This window comes from Betta splendens, chromosome 4, assembly GCF_900634795.4.
Source record: "Betta splendens chromosome 4, fBetSpl5.4, whole genome shotgun sequence".
Lineage (NCBI taxonomy): Eukaryota > Metazoa > Chordata > Actinopteri > Anabantiformes > Osphronemidae > Betta > Betta splendens.
Window position 1 is genome coordinate 1,521,792 of NC_040884.2, and position 15,607 is coordinate 1,537,398.

The following is a 15,607-nucleotide window of genomic DNA, read 5'->3' on the forward strand; positions in this document are numbered from 1 at the left end:
GCGGTGACCGTCCAGGGTGAAGCCAGCAGCTGGGACTGGGTCCGGTGACCTCTGACCCCTGCGACCCAACACGGAGACGGAGGGCCTCGTCCCGGCTGCTTTAAGGCATCTCTGTTAAAGTAGAAAGCTGTGGCTCCAAAACCCGGTTGAGGGCGTTTTGTGTGCGACGTCTGTGATGCTTTTAGTGGAGGTGCTGCTCAGAGCGCTGACGCCTGCGTTTTACTGTCTGTTGTGGGTCACAGTCTCACTCCCCCTTTACAGGAGGCTCTGTCTGACGCAGACGTGAGCTCACGGTTCAGTGTTCAGTGTTGTGACCGCGATCGCCGCTGGTTCCGGTCAAGCTCTGGTGCCGCCGCAGCTGTGACCTCTCAGGGATCATGGATTCAGGTTCCAGGTAAGAGTAAGACGGGTCACAGCTGATCAGACTCTGGGTCTGTTCTGTTCTGCAGGTCACGTATTTACACTCAGAGCGGTGATCGGCCTCTGGAGCTGCTTTTACACGAATCAACAGGTGTGTAGTGGTTCTGAACCAGCGGTGGTGGAAACAGTCTTTTGGCTCTTTATCTTTCCTTTTTCGATTCGATGAAGCAGCAGCTCCGATCGGTTCCTGCTCTTCTCACGTCCACCAGCTCAGAGCCGCTGCCCTTCTTCCTGTGGTGAACACCACTATTGTCCCCAGATAATCTAATCGAGCGTGAGTTAAATATAGCATGAGTGGGACACAAACACTTGGCCCGAAGGCCACGCGGACGGACTCACGCAGAGCGCGGGTGAACCCTGCGGGGGCCTCCAATTAGCACCGGCCCAGAATGCCGAGCGACAGGCGCACGAGGCGGGACTCAGAGAACAGCAGTGACTGATGAGAGAGTTGCGATGTGGTTCATTACCCAGAATGCACCGGCGGACTCCTCCTGCTCAGTCCATCACCCTGCACTGCTCAGACCCACGGCCTCACATTCCACTCGTTCCTCTGTAACAAGCCACATTCTCTGGAACACTTCCTCCCCCGTGTCCCTGTTTGCGGACCCCCCCCCCCCCCCCCCGCCTCGCCTCCACCCGCCCCCCGCTGGTGCTTATCCCCCGACGGCCGTGGATCCGGTGCCAGAGCGCGACGAGCCGCCGGAGCAGCAGCAGAGCGCATCCGAACCGCGGAGAGGACGACGTTAGCGAGACTTCCGCCACGGACATGGGAGGGAAGGAGAAGGTCCTGGTCATCGCCAGCATCCCCAAATACCAGGGGTGAGTCCCGCACGCACCGCTTCCACTTGTTGGAGTTTTCCCTAAAATGCTGAAGAATCTCACACCTCTACGGAGGGAGCGTGTTTTACATTGTGGCGCCTCGGTGCCACTTGTCAAGTTACTGCGGCCGCTGATTTATTTAGACACATTTACTCCCAGACGCGCTGCGTTGTTATGGTCACTTTATTAAAGGCAAAACTCTACTCAACAAAAAGACACGGCGGGTGCGTGTGAAGGTTGAAGGTCCGACGCACGAGCCGTCGCTCGAGGATTAAAGAGCCCCCGCTTTGTTCCTTCAAAATGGAAAGAGTTGGGAGGTTCCACGGTTCTGCCGAGCTGTTGTCAGGGTGAACGACTGGACGAGCAAAATGCAGTACCGCATGTGGGCTCAATAAATCAGCACCAATTGGCCCCATCGTCATCAGGTCCAGCTATTTCCACACCCCAGAGCAAAGGCGACGATGCGCCGCTCACGCACGGAAGCAGCTGCCCGGCTGCAAAGAAGGCCGTGTCCAGTTCAGCAGCAGAAGAACGGAGCCGAACGGAGCCGATGCGGCGGCGGACGTCTGGCGGCTGGAAGCCGCACGCGGAACTCGGCTTTTTGTTTATTTTTATTTTCTTCGCCTGAGCTGAGACAGGAGACAAATGCAGCTGGAGGATCATGCGTGTTATTCTCATCTGCACGCTACGACGCACGCGCCCACATTCCCGTGGTTTATGGGCTTTGATGCTGTTTCCATGTCACCGCAAACCCAGGAGGGGCCCCTGAGGCACGGGCCGTCCCAGCGAGGCGAGGCCCGGCTCGGCCCGACTCGGCTCGGCCCGGCTCGGCTCGGCTCGGCTCGGCTCGGCCCGGCTCGGCCCGACTCGGCTCGGCTCGGCTCGGCCCGGCTCGGCCCGGATGCTTGAAGCCTCCTCAGGCCCGAGTCTGTTTCCGAGTGTGACCGGATCCACAGCTGTCGGTTCGTGGGCGCTGCGTCCGGGTCCGTTTGGACTCTGCCTACGCCACCGTCGGGACCAACAGGTGTTTTTAATGTGCAGTCCTCAGGCTGAACCCAAACCCGGCGCGCCTCCTCAGGCGTTGATCGGTGTTTTTGTCTTTGTCCCTGAGCCAGACAGATGTTGACTGTGTGCGTACAGTCAGCACAGCTGTTGTGTGGCTTTAAAACAAATGGATGCTGGGATGTTTGAACCCGGTGAAGGGTGGATCCTGTGACGCTTCTCCTCGTTCCAGTTCCTTCCTCATGGTCTCACACCGTCCTCATCGTCATGATTCATGAGCTATGCGTTTCTTCCTATCAGTTACATGGAGGGATTAGGATGGAGAGGACCTGCTGGTTTATAGCGTGGGCTTACAGCATAGCTCTGAGTGACACACGCGCTCTTCTAGCATGAATGCTCACATTAAACTCACACACATACCGTTCACAAAGCCCTTATGCAACGAGTGACTAAAGCAACAACTGCTGTGAGTCAACGCGGCCACAATGGAAGGCTCAGGTCCGCTCAGCTTCAGTGTCCGTCTGCCTGGAAACAGCTCCTAACGGTTTTATTTGACCGATGGAGGCGTTCCTTTCTGGTCATAGCGTGACCTTTGACCCCCGCACCCAAAATAAAGCCCTTTAAAGTGAAGGCCTGACACTCATGGCACATCCACCAGCAAAAGGAGCGGAAAGGTTGCTCAGGTCAGACACCTGCTGTGTCTCACGGTGAGCTCAGTTGGTAGATGTTCAGTTACTGAGGCTTTAAAGGTCCCAAACCTTCAGTTGGAGTTTTGTGGAATTTATTTGCAGCATAAGATAAAAGCTAATGAACACATAAAGAACAGACGTTTCATCAGATCAGTTCAGTCTAACGTTTCCTTCAAAAATCTAACCCACATTCATGAATTCTACCAAATTGTTTTCTGGTTTCCTTTGAAATGTATTATTATTTCTATGTCGTGTCATTTCACATTCAACACTGTAAACAGTATATTTTAGGGCAGGTTCAGGGCAAAATAAATAAATACAAGGCTTTACTTTGAAGTGGTGCCAACTGTAAATAAATCAGCACATGTGGTCCAGCATAAGGAGCAGTGACAGGTGCGTCCTGGCTCGGGCTTGGCTGAAATCCTACCCTGAGAAAACCCCTGATGCTGAAGACCAGGCCTGGCTGCTACATGCAGTGTGCTGTGCTTCTGCACCGTCGCTCTGACCTCGATAATTGTCCAGCAAAGGCAGGACATGTACACTGTGGAGCTAAAAATACCCCCCACTGAGCTTCCCTGATTCCCCCAGAGGCTCAGCAGGTACAACAGCCGGCGTCAGGGCGGATTTCTCCTCACATCATCCGTCATCTCGTTCCAATCTGAGATGCTGCTGTTGAGCAAAGAGCTGTACAAAGCTCACGGAGGCCGCTGCGATGTCACCACTTTACATCAGAGCAGCACCATGTTAGGCACTAAGGAGTCATGTGACTGTGGTGATGTTTTTCCTTCGGCCTCATTCACTTTTCCATAATGTTGCTGTAAAACCAAAGCCATTTCAAATCTGATGTGCTGTGTTGAAGGATGTTCATCGCCTGTTTTCATTTCAGATCAGACAAGAAAAGTGATTCTGTTCCTGTCAAGAACAATGGAAAACTGCCAGCGTCGGCGGTGCCGCCGCCGATCCCCATGTCCCCCATCGTGGAGAAGATGGAGGGACTGAAAGAGATCCGCAACCGCAGCAACAGCCTGCGCCTGGGCCGCCTGGCCTTCTACCGCCACCTGGAGAAGGTGGAGACCATGCGCTGCTTCTGGGAGCTCAAGCATGTGGAGCTGGAGCGCGGGAAGCAGCAGGTAACACGCCGCTCCTACTTCCAGCCAACTCTGGCTCCTTGGCTTGAATGGAGGCCTTAATGGGAGCGGTGGGGGTGAGGCGTGAGTGACGCACGAGAGGCCATGTATGTGGAGGGGACGGATGGAAATAACTCGTAGCCAACACTGTTGTGGCCTCAGAACAACAAGCTCCAACACACGAGCTGCGAACACACACACACACAGACACTAGATGGCAGCGTCGAGCAGAGACTGGTTAAAACCTGGTATTTACAGATAATATTCAGCTCAGCGTAGAACACAGATCTTATATAACCTTTGATTTAACCACTTTCTGAATTAAATATGCAAAGTCATAACAGCCTGTAGTAAAGAGAATAAGTCAACCTTTCTGTCTTCGTTAAACAAATAAATATCAGTTACTTTAAAGTCAGTCAATCGGTTCAAATATCCGTTAAAACCCAAGAACAACAGAGGCTAATGTAATTATGTGTAGTCTAACCTGCAGCTAGAGCAAAGCCAGTTCAAGCATCCCAGACGCTGACTCCCGCAGCGACCAGCAGGTGGCGCTCAAGGAAACATAGCTGCAGCTCAGCTCTCTGGTTTCACTTGAGCTGCACCTTAGCTCCACCACAGTGTCTCCTTCTATTCTCTGCTCCGTCCTCCATCATCCATGTGCCGTCCTCCAGCTTCATTACACGCCCTGTCATCCACCCCGACCAACTCTCAGGGCTGCTGCTGTGCAGTCGCTCCCCGTGACCTCTGACCCCTCAGCTGTTGCTGCTTGTTAAGTCAGTCTAGTTTGGAGTCTAAAACATCTGTGGACAACTCACTATAATATACGCTCAGAATGTGAGTAAGTGACGCTACAGGGGTGCTTGTTTTACTTACATACATTACAATTATAATAAGCAATGTGCACCAATGGAGCTAAAGCATATTTAATGTGTGAATGGAAGGTAACTAAGTGCGTCCGGGCTCCCGTCTGTGCAGCACAGCAGGGGAGGAGCTGCTCGTGCTCCTCGTTACATCTGCAGTGACGCACGTGCGCCTGTTTGCGAGGTGACAGAGTTACGGAGTTGGCGTGCGTGCCTGAAGTGCTGTGTCTGAAGTTAAAGGACACCACGGCTTCAGCAGCGCCTGATTCTGCGTACGGGAGCGACAGGAACCCAACACCACCTGTCCTGCTCTCGTCTCGGAGACGGCATGTTCTCCTTTTACGCTCCGTGGAGCAGAAGCAGAATGAGTGGACGGCACTGAGCGCTTCCTGCCTGATGGTTGTGGGCACCGCACCGTGACCCGGCCCATTGCGTGCGACTGCAGGCTTCCACCATGGAGAACCTCCTGGGGGATAAAGACGTCTGGATACTGGGCAGCGTGTGTCTGGTGGCCACGCTGCTCTGGCAGCGACTGTGGACATTATTCTCTGGCAAGAAGAGAAAGACGACGAGGTCCGACTCACAGGTAGAGCAGCGCTTTGCTCCACGCACCTGCACCACAATAATGAGAGAGAACACATGCAGAGGAAGCTGCAAAGCGCCTGCATGAGGCAATAGCTGTTGTCACATTATCGCCGGCTCTAATGCTGAACGGAGGCCAGCGTGACACTTAACCAAAGCCCTCATCTGTTTACTGTGGGCGAAGATGTGGAGTTTTAGGTCCGTCTGGTATCAGAAGGTTCATGAAACACGATGAACACGCAGCTCAGTTTGTATCTGCACTGTTTTCTGCAGCCAAAGTGCAGAGTTTACTGAGCAACAGATGGATAATAGTGCACAAATCTTAAGATGCGTGTCCAACGTCTTCTTGATAAAAGAGGAGTCAGACACGATCAAACCTCCTCAGACGTTGGTGAGTTTGTCTGACAGAAGAGGCTTCTGGTGAATCCAACGCTCGCGCTCTTCTCACACGCTGGTCTGTAGTTAGAATCCCAGCTTTGTCTGCTCAGCAGTGAAACGTGGTCACAACTGTGTTTGTCGCTGGCATCAATAGAATTTCTGCCCAAACCTTTAAATTGTGCCAATTTACATGAAAGTTATTTATAATCACAGAAACAAAAAGTCTGCAAAGCAAATGTTTTACCTAAAGTTAAACTGGTCTCCAAACTGGAGTTCCATCTACCAACTATGTTACTGCCATCTCATCATCACAGCAGCTTCAGCTGCCTCAGATCGCTCACACAGCTCCGACTACATTAGCAGCGAACGCACGCGGAGCCGGAGAACCGGCGTCTGGCTGGGAGCTGCACCTGTAGCTGAGCTGGCCTGGGTTGAAGCTGGGGGTTTGACCGCGACCCGTCCTGTGCAGCACCTATAAAAGGAGCAGGCCGAGCTCGTGTTCAGGCACACGAGCAGCCTAACTTTAGCTTCCTGTCAGGACCTCCCTGCAGCAGGCTGCACAAACACTGTCTGTAACCTTAGTGCAGCTTTAATGTGTGTGTCACCACTCCATCACAGGCAGCATGCCTGCCTGCGTGGGACATGGTTGCCATGGTAACCTCATGGCGCTTTGGTCATTTCTTGGCCTGTGTCGGGTCCTACAGAAAACAGCCTCAGTCAGTTCTGGAGCCTCCACCCTGGTTGCCTGCTGATCAGAGACCGTGGGTCCGGTTCCGGGGCCGGGTCCGACCCCTCCAGGGGAATGTGCTGTCGGGCCTGGACCCCTGTGGCATCTCGCCTGGTGTCGTCTTTCAGACGTTTGCATAACTCATTAACGCTCAGCCGATGGGGTGTGCGTTGGTGCAGCTCGTCACTCATACCTCCACATTCTCTTAGTTTGTGTTGGGAACCGCAGGTTTTCGTTGTGTGATCGTTTCTGGCTCGTGATGCCGACATAATGACACAAAGCTGAGGTGAAGCCGCAGCTGGTGACAGGCTGTGTTTCTGATCTGTGGCCGTGATTCCATCCTTCCAACACGGTTACGTGTGTGTGTCCCAACGTAAGCAGAGTGGACCCTTCACCTCATTACTGACAAGTACTGGTACTGCATTGGTTGCAGGCTCACGTCTGCCACCTGGTGGAGGCGCTAAACATTCTCTCACTTTCGTAAGGATTAAAGCTTGTACCAGCGCCTGAAGTATCAAAGTAAAGCAAATATTATGAGTAAGGAAAATATGCTGCAGTGAAGCTTCTTCTATGTTGCTAATTATTAAGCTCGTTTGCTTTTAATTAAACATCTCAGAACATTTGTTAGTTTAACAAACTCAGAATAAAGACCCACTGTGCTCTGAGTGAAAGGCGGAGACTCACGTGTTTTCATTTTAACTAAGCTCTGCCAGTTTTCTGCAGAGGTGTCTCCAGGGGTCAGAGGTCACAGTCACCCCGACTCGTCTTTCAAGCGCTGGTGCCCAGTTCTTATGTAAGTGACAGCAAGCAGTAAACGGTGTGTGCGTCTTACGTAACCGACTTCCAGACGCACGCGCGCTTTGCTCCATTAAAGGCGTGTCTTCGTGTCTGCCTCCAGTCGTAATGTGGACATTATCGCAGCAGCTGAACTTTGAGAGCACAGACTGTCACCAGCCAGCGGCGACACACTCAGGTCCCAGAGGAGCAGCAGGTGGAGAATGTGAAGCTTCTTTCCACTCGCTCCATCAGTTAGGCTGCGTTTTGCACAATAGAATATGGAAACATCGCTTCAGTGCAACTATCACACAAGCAGAACACGACGTACATGTGCTTCATCCATTCTCAAATAAAGCAGAGGAAGAAATGAGATAAAAAATAAAACACCAGAGCGCTGACGGCTCTGAAGTGAACCCAGTGGTGGAGTGTAGAAGGAGCCAGGGGCCTGTTGAAGGCAGGTATTTACACTAAGCCTGGGCTGAGTCACCACGATGGCATCGCTCCGTCCTCCTGTGGCACAGATGCCACAGGGAGGGAAACCCTGCGATTAAACAGCATGTCAGAGATCAGACAGCTCCTATGTCCAGTCACTGAGCGCTTGTCAGGAGGCCCACAATGTGTAGGAGCCACTAATCGGTCCTATTGTGAGGAGCCGATTCAGCTGGTGGAATAAATAGACAGTCAGGTTTGGGCGTCTTCCTGTTTCACACCCAGCTCTAGGCTCATGACCAGCGGCTCCATGGAGGAGGCTGATGTCTCCCTTTCACTGTCTGTCCAGCGACTGTTAGCAGCTCAGGCTAAAGCTCGCTGCACGATGTTCAGTCCATGGAACCAGGGCTATGCTCCGTCTGGGTCTTCCTCCACTCAGTATCGGTATCTGGTGAAGGTTCAGTCTCATTGGGGACCGTTAAACCCTCAAGCCCAGGTCCAAAGAGGAGCGATTTAGTTCGAGTCACTCGTGCAGAGGAGCAGCTCCAGCACTGGGACATGGAACCACAGAGCGTCCCAGCTTTGCAGGGAGGCTGAAGGTCTAACACACAGGCAGTCAGACAACACCACCCCGGTCTCTGCAGGTTGGTGTATTTGTTTTAAAGGTTGCATTGATTGATTTTTCTTGCAGTGCTCTATTGTTTAACAGTACTTTATACTCTGCTTCCACTTGCTCCTGTTGCTCATTCGTTCTCCTGCAGCTGATGGCTTTCTGTATGAAAACCTCCCATATTCACTCAGGACGATGATGGTGAGGCTTGTGTTGTCTCACATCGATGGCCTCGTATTCCGGTGCTGGATTCTGACTGGCACACTGCGCTCCTGTCTGCCCCCTCATCCCCTCCAGCTCACTGGAGGGGATGAGGGGGGATGAGGAGTGATCACTGGTCACTCAGCCTCTGACGTCTGCAGAGGGGCTGCGCTGTTCTTAAAACAGAACGCTGTGGTGCAGCGCAGGAGGAGAGGCCGTTTGTCTGTGTGGAGCCTGGATGTGAGCGCGCCGAGCGCGAGGAGGTCCGTCAGCCATGAGCTCCAGTCTGGTCACCTCTTTAGCCAAAGTGTACGACCCGAAGCCTCTTCACGCTCAGAAGTGCGGTGGAAGGAAACCCTCTGTGAACGGACCCGACAGGTCCCAGGCCTCTTCCTCCTCCTCGTGGCCACACGACTATGCCCTGCAGCACGTTGAGGCCCGAATGGACTCGCTGAGCTGCCAGATGGCGCACCTGCTGAGCATGCAGCAGAGCGTCCTGGCCCGGCTGGACGGCCTGTCGCAGGAGCTGGCCTCCCTGCGTGAGGAGGAGCTGCAGAGCAGACGGGGGGCGGCGGCGGCGCGCGGGGAGCTGCGTGGGGCGGTGCAGAGGGCCAGCGAGCGGCTGGAGGGGGTGGAGGGGCTGGTGCAGGGCAGCCAGCAGGTGCTCAGCTTCATTGGGGAGGTGGTGAAGAGCTCCAGGCTGGTGGAGCTGCTCTTCAAGCAGCCTGGAAGCAGGAAGGTGAGGTTGGAAGCGTCCTGGGTGACTCCTAATTGAAGCTTTGCTTCTGTTTACTGCTGCTTCTTCACGGTGCCTGTGAACGGTGCAGCTTTCTGAGATAAGGCTCCTTGTGATTCTATTATTAGCTGTGCTGTTGGTCCACATGTCATGTTAAGTAGTTTTCCGACTGCTTCTGACGTGTGAATGAGTGGATTCAGACGCGTTCTCGTGTCCAACCTCCTTATCAGCAGCCGCTTGTTATGTTAGGCCCACGGCCTGTGTCCTTGTGTTTCTGCACCGCAGCTCACATGCACTGAGCTGCTCTCCTCCCGTTAACCTGCGTGTGCATCAGCAGCTCACATGACCTCGTCCTCGTTCTTCTGAATGAGGCATCTGTTCTCTGCACTAATGGACAGTCAACAGTCACTTTGCTGCTGCTTATCACATTCCTTTGAGTGTGTCACTTTCGTTCACTGCAGCTGGATGCGACGTGTGGCGTCTAATACACAACCTTTGCTTTGTTTTTCTTTGAAAAGGCTAAAGATGAGAAGGATAAAGGCAAACTGAGCCTGAAAGGTTTGAAGGGCCAGAAGAAGAAGAAGCCTCCAGACACGTCGGGTATGAGCCAACACAGGGGCCACGCGGTGTTAGCGTGGTGCTAACATAGCGTTAGCAGAGCAGCAGCTCATCTGTACACGTGCTAATAACTCTGCTCTTCACTTCAGACACGTCCTCCCTGAACGAGCCATCGCTGCAGCAGGTGGAACAGCTGAACAGGCAGAACACAGAGCAAACGCAGGTCAATGCCGAGGCCGACGTCCAGAGGGAGAGCGGAGGCGGCTCAGGAGGAAAACAGGAGCCGACGCAGCTGATCCTGAACGGACCTCACGGCTGCACAGCCCCGACCCCCGAGAGAGAGGACAGAGAGGAGGAGGAGGAGGAGGAGGAGGAGGAGGAGGACATCTTTGAGGACTCGGATGAAGACGGGGACGAGGAGCAAAATGTTAGTGCGGAACCAGTGGGGAAAGTGGAGGATGAAGAGAAGGACAGGAAACGAGAGCGAGAACAGGGATCAGAGTCTGAGCAAACGCAGACGGACGTCAGCAAAGAAAGGTAAGAGTCACAGCAGAGTCAGCGCTCCTTCAAACTAAGCAGCACTCAGCTCCTCATGCTAATGGATGTGTCACAGCTCTGAGGAGGCTGGAGACGCCGCCGCCTGCAGCAAACGGCGGGTCACCGGAGAGGAGCTGGTGAAAGACGACCTGAAGAAAAGTAAAGTGGCAGACGTGGAGGGAGGCGAGGCGCAGGCCTGCAGGTGTGAGGAGGCCGCGAGCCGACGGGAAGCGGAGGCCGCGAGCCGACAGGAAGCGGAGGCCGCGATCCGACGGGAAGCGGAGGCCGCGAGCCGACAGGAAGCGGAGGCCGCGAGCCGACAGGAAGCGGAGCCGGCGGCGGAGGAAACGGCGGAGGCGGCGGAGGAAACGGCGGAGGCGGCGCCTGCAGCCAGCGAGTTCCTGATTGGTGAGACACCAGCTGCATGTTTGGGTTCATCAGGGCCCGAGCGCTGCTCTGGACTCAAACAGCTTCAGTCACACGGTGTTTTAATTCTCATTGGTTCAATGGCCACATTTTTTGAATCTCAGCGTTCACAGTGTCGCTGTTTGTTGTGAGAACGTCTGAGCAGCTTGTTCTGGTGTCCGGGTCACAGCTGGCAGAGCTGCCTCCATCCTTTGAGGCCTCTTCTTTCTTCACGTCGTGCCTCTAATCGCTTCCTCTGACCTGCGTTTCAGACGTGAGTCCTCCACCTCTAGCGCCTTTCGAGCACCGCATCGTGACTCCAAAGCCCCATCAGATCGCCACGTACTACACCATCAACAGGGACGAGGTGCTGGGAGGGTGAGTGTCAGCTGATGGCTCCATCCAGGACCTGTTTATTGGCTGAGCCTCAAGTGAATGCAGCACATTTCTAACATTACACACTTAATGGCTCCTCATCACTGAGGGATGATGTGTTCAGTCAACGCTAACTGATGAGGCGTAACTATTTTAAGTATTAGTTTAGTTTCTTATATTAGCATGTGAGAGTCCAATTTGTCCTGGAGTTCACCTCCTCTTGGAGTAAGTGCTGTTTACTCCTCCTCTGATTCTCTTTCACTAGAGGACGTTTTGGACAAGTCCACAAGTGCACGGAGAACCTGTCCGGCCTGACGCTGGCTGCCAAGATCATCAAAGCCCGGAGCCAGAAGGAGAAGGTGCGGCGCCCCCACACTTATGCACAGATTCACTTATGCCCGATGGCGCCGAGGCCCAGCGGGTCAGCGGGTCAGCGGGTCAGCTGGTAGTAAAAGTCCTGACTTTGTGCTCGTGTCCCCAGGACGTGGTGCGGAACGAGATCCAGGTGATGAACCAGCTGAACCACGCCAACCTCATCCAGCTCTACGCCGCCTTCGAGTCGCGCCACGACATCGTCCTGGTCATGGAGTAGTAAGTGTCGCTGTGTGTGTGTGTGTGTGTGTGTGTGTGCTGGCGCTGCCTTTACCTGCATGGCCGTGTGTTTGTGCTGCAGCGTGGAGGGAGGCGAGCTCTTCGACCGCATCATCGACGAGAACTACAACCTCACAGAACTGGACACGGTGCTGTTCATACGGCAGATCTGCGAGGGGCTGCAGTACATGCATAAGATGTACATCCTGCACCTGGACCTCAAGGTACAGATGGAGCCTGTTGAAGCGCCGTCAGAAACCAGATGCTCACACATGTTCACCTGTTGTTCTCTCTCCTGTGGCGTCTTCAGCCTGAGAACATCCTGTGTGTCAGCAGAGCTACTAACAAGATTAAAATCATCGACTTTGGCCTGGCCCGGAGGTAAAACCCACCAGCAGCGTCACTTTATTAGGAACGCCTCAGTCCGCTGCAGCTGCCTGAGTCTGAGCTTTCGTGTGTGTCTGACAGGTACAAACCCAGGGAGAAGCTGAAGGTCAACTTCGGGACGCCTGAGTTTTTAGCCCCTGAAGTCATCAACTACGAGTTTGTGTCGTTCCCCACAGACATGTGGAGCCTGGGCGTCATCACCTACATGCTGTAAGTAGGGGCTCGTATCCGTCCTGTTCATGACCCGGAGCCTGAGCCCGGCTTCCTCCGCACAGGCTCAGTGGTTTGTCTCCGTTTCTGGGGGACGACGACAACGAGACGCTCAACAACATCCTGGCCTGTCAGTGGAACTTCGAGGAGGAGGAATTCGCAGACGTTTCGGACGAGGCCAAAGACTTTATTGTGCGTCTTCTGGTGAAGAGCAAGAGCTGGAGGATGAGCGCGGCCGAGTCGCTCAGACACCCGTGGCTGTCGGACCGGAGTCTGCACCACCGTCTGAACCAGAAGGTGAACCGCTACAACTACGACGCTGATTTCACAATCAAAGAAAGTAATTTCACTAATATCCGTATGTTAGCTAATTGGTCATCATTGATTCTGTCACTGCAGAAAAACAAGTGCCACTCCACACGTGCACCATCTCTGGAGAACCAGACGGGTGAGAGTCAGATGGGTGAGAGTCAGACGGGTGAGAGTCAGACGAGTGAGAGTCAGACGGTGACGGGTGAGAGTCAGACGAGTGAGAGTCAGACGGTGACGGGTGAGAGTCAGACGGGTGAGAGTCAGACGGGTGAGAGTCAGACGGTGACGGGTGAGAGTCAGACGGGTGAGAGTCAGACGGGTGAGAGTCAGACGGGTGAGAGTCAGACGAGTGAGAGTCAGACGGTGACGGGTGAGAGTCAGACGGGTGAGAGTCAGACGGTGACGGGTGAGAGTCAGACGGGTGAGAGTCAGACGGTGACGGGTGAGAGTCAGACGGGTGAGAGTCAGACGGGTGAGAGTCAGACGGTGACGGGTGAGAGTCAGACGGGTGACGGGTGAGAGTCAGACGGGTGAGAGTCAGACGGGTGAGAGTCAGACGGGTGAGAGTCAGACGGTGACGGGTGAGAGTCAGACGGGTGAGAGTCAGACGGGTGAGAGTCAGACGGTGACGGGTGAGAGTCAGACGGGTGACGGGTGAGAGTCAAACGGGTGAGAGTCAGACGGTGACGGGTGAGAGTCAGACGGGTGACGGGTGAGAGCCAGACAGGTTCGATGGATGATGGTCAGACGGGTGACAGTCAGTCGGTGAGGGTCAGGTGAGGGTCCGGCGGGTGCCTGCCCCCTGTGCTGTGACCCTGTGCTGTGACCCTGTGCTGTGACCCCTGTGCTGTGACCCTGTGCTGTGACCCCTGTGCTGTGACCCCTGTGCCGTGACCCCTGTGTCGTGACCCCTGTGCTGTGACCCTGTGCTGTGACCCTGTGCTGTGACCCCTGTGCTGTGACCCTGTGCTGTGACCCCTGTGCTGTGACCCCTGTGCTGTGACCCTGTGCTGTGACCCCTGTGCTGTGACCCCTGTGCTGTGACCCCTGTGCCGTGACCCCTGTGCTGTGACCCCTGTGCCGTGACCCCTGTGCCGTGACCCCTGTGCTGTCTCCTCAGACTCTCCGTGAGGCTCCGTCCTGCGACGCAGGGGCCCTGGAGCCCAACACTGGACCAATGCCGCCGTCCGTGAGGCCACTGGCGACGGCTCATTTTCAGCCCGGACGCTTCAGGTCTGCAGGAAAAGGACCTTGACTGTCGGCGCCTGGAGCTTCTGGGGAACGTGTCGCTTCTAGACTTCCTGCAGCTCATAGACCTCCTTGTTTCCCACAGAAACAGCCACTCGCTCACATCGGCCTGTTTGTTGCATGCTTTGCACCGTTTGGCCTCTTTAAGATTCAGCTTCATTTGAGCAAAACATGAACTGATTTGTTTTTTACTTTATATATTTATTGACTTTTATTTTCAAGTGATTGGAGGTAGTTGACGTTCACACCACCTGTTAATTTATTTTGTAAGTTCACGTCACGTCTTCTGGTTTCCTGCTCGTCCTCTCTCGTTGCTTCAGCAGTTTGCAGCACCGTCTCACCTTCCATGAAGGCGCGGCCGACAGACACCGGCCTATGGTAACGGCCCAGTGCTCATTTATCACCTGCTTCTCTACCAGAATGTACTGTCTGAGTGGAGACGGACGAGGATTTCTGTTGATTCGCCAGCGCAGAGCCGGCGCCGAGCGGAGCCGGAGTCCGTGCTTTATTCCCAGGTTCTGGGAGGATGAAGGGATGTTCTTCACTCGGTTGTCGGCTCCGTTTGGACTTAGTTTTAAATACTTCTTTACTGACTTCATGTTACTTTTTCAAGTTTTCTTGTGTAACAAAAAGACAAATGAAAATGTAGAAAATAAATAAATCACACTATAAAATCACTTGGAGTCTTTAATATTTAAACTGTGTTTTTTGAGTTCTTTTTGACACACACTGAAACACATTGACCCTTAATGTCTGCTGCTGCGTGGACTCGCTCACACTCGCCACTGAGGCCAGCTGTTCTGACCATCATCACTTCAAACGTGCTGCTGCAGTTCATGCAGACCTTCACTGAAACGCTTCTGTTCCACCGCAGCTCCGGGGAGGAGTCGACACTGACAGCAGCCTGGTGTCACTGGGTCCTGGTTGTCTGTGATGGACTCATTCACTGAAAACGAATGAGCCGTTTTCTATTCATACAGGTTCCACTTTCATGCGTGTCAGAGCTCAGTGTTTCATCCAGTAGATCCCAGGACATGGACCTGTTCACCTCATCCTGAATCTGAATCCTCCTGAAGGACACGGGTGTGAAGCTGCTCAGTGAGACACCGTCCATCTCTTCTCACAGCTGAACTCATCCCTGCAGCATGTCCTGTTCCCACACACACACACACACACAGTCAAACACGTTTCTGCACAGCAGTCGACACACAGCCGGCGTGTGATCCTTCCGAACGCACAGTGAGACATCTGCATCTGAACCAGAGCAGCGAAGAAGAGCCGGGAGCTGACACAGAGCCGTGCTGCTCCCTTTGATGAGTGGAGGCGGAGGAACAGCCCGCTGAGCTTCTCGGACCGGGCGCTGTTTAACCGTGTTTACGTAGCGCGTAATGAATCGCACCTCCCATCACGCTGTGCTCTCTGGGAAGCGGTCGGTGTGAGAGCTCTCACGAGGCAGCTGACGGCCTCAGCTGCAGCAGATGTTTCCATGCACGGTCAAGTGTACGAGGAAAAGAAGCGATTGGGAGCTGCTGTTAGCGGCGCCTCCAGGGATCGGCATCAAGTGGATCTTCTGCAGTAAATTCCTCTGCTGAGGTCCACGTGTCAAGTTCTGCTCTTCTTGTGTTTA

General features: G+C 54.1%; 1 protein-coding gene across 5 annotated transcripts; it reads left to right on the forward strand.

Annotated features, from left to right (window-relative positions):
• Positions 1-1,049: 1,049 nt before the first annotated feature.
• mylk4b (myosin light chain kinase family, member 4b) lies at positions 1,050-14,657 on the forward strand. 5 transcript variants are annotated; one of them, XM_029148740.3, is made up of 14 exons: positions 1,050-1,239; positions 3,817-4,060; positions 9,876-9,957; positions 10,065-10,452; positions 10,529-10,860; positions 11,130-11,235; positions 11,498-11,591; positions 11,714-11,823; positions 11,906-12,047; positions 12,134-12,204; positions 12,292-12,420; positions 12,486-12,717; positions 12,820-12,898; positions 13,853-14,657. In XM_029148740.3, the coding sequence occupies exons 1-14, from the start codon at positions 1,187-1,189 to the stop codon at positions 13,861-13,863; spliced, it is 2,073 nt and encodes a 690-aa protein (XP_029004573.1). In that variant the 5' UTR covers positions 1,050-1,186; the 3' UTR covers positions 13,864-14,657. The 5 variants fall into 5 exon arrangements, with proteins under 5 accessions (XP_029004573.1, XP_055364167.1, XP_029004568.1 ...); XM_055508192.1 differs by lacking the exons at positions 1,050-1,239; positions 3,817-4,060 and adding an exon at positions 4,972-5,503; XM_029148735.3 differs by lacking the exons at positions 1,050-1,239; positions 3,817-4,060 and adding an exon at positions 5,535-9,360.
• The last annotated feature ends 950 nt before the right edge of the window (positions 14,658-15,607 follow it).

Coding starts and splice junctions, on each gene's coding strand:
- mylk4b (XM_029148735.3), top strand. CDS start 8,896: ATGAGCTCCAGTCTGGTCACCTCTTTAGCCAAAGTGTACGACCCGAAG. Junction 11,236..11,497: donor AGGGACGAGGTGCTGGGAGG/GTGAGTGTCAGC, acceptor CTCTTTCACTAG/AGGACGTTTTGGACAAGTCC. Junction 12,205..12,291: donor GACTTTGGCCTGGCCCGGAG/GTAAAACCCACC, acceptor TGTGTCTGACAG/GTACAAACCCAGGGAGAAGC.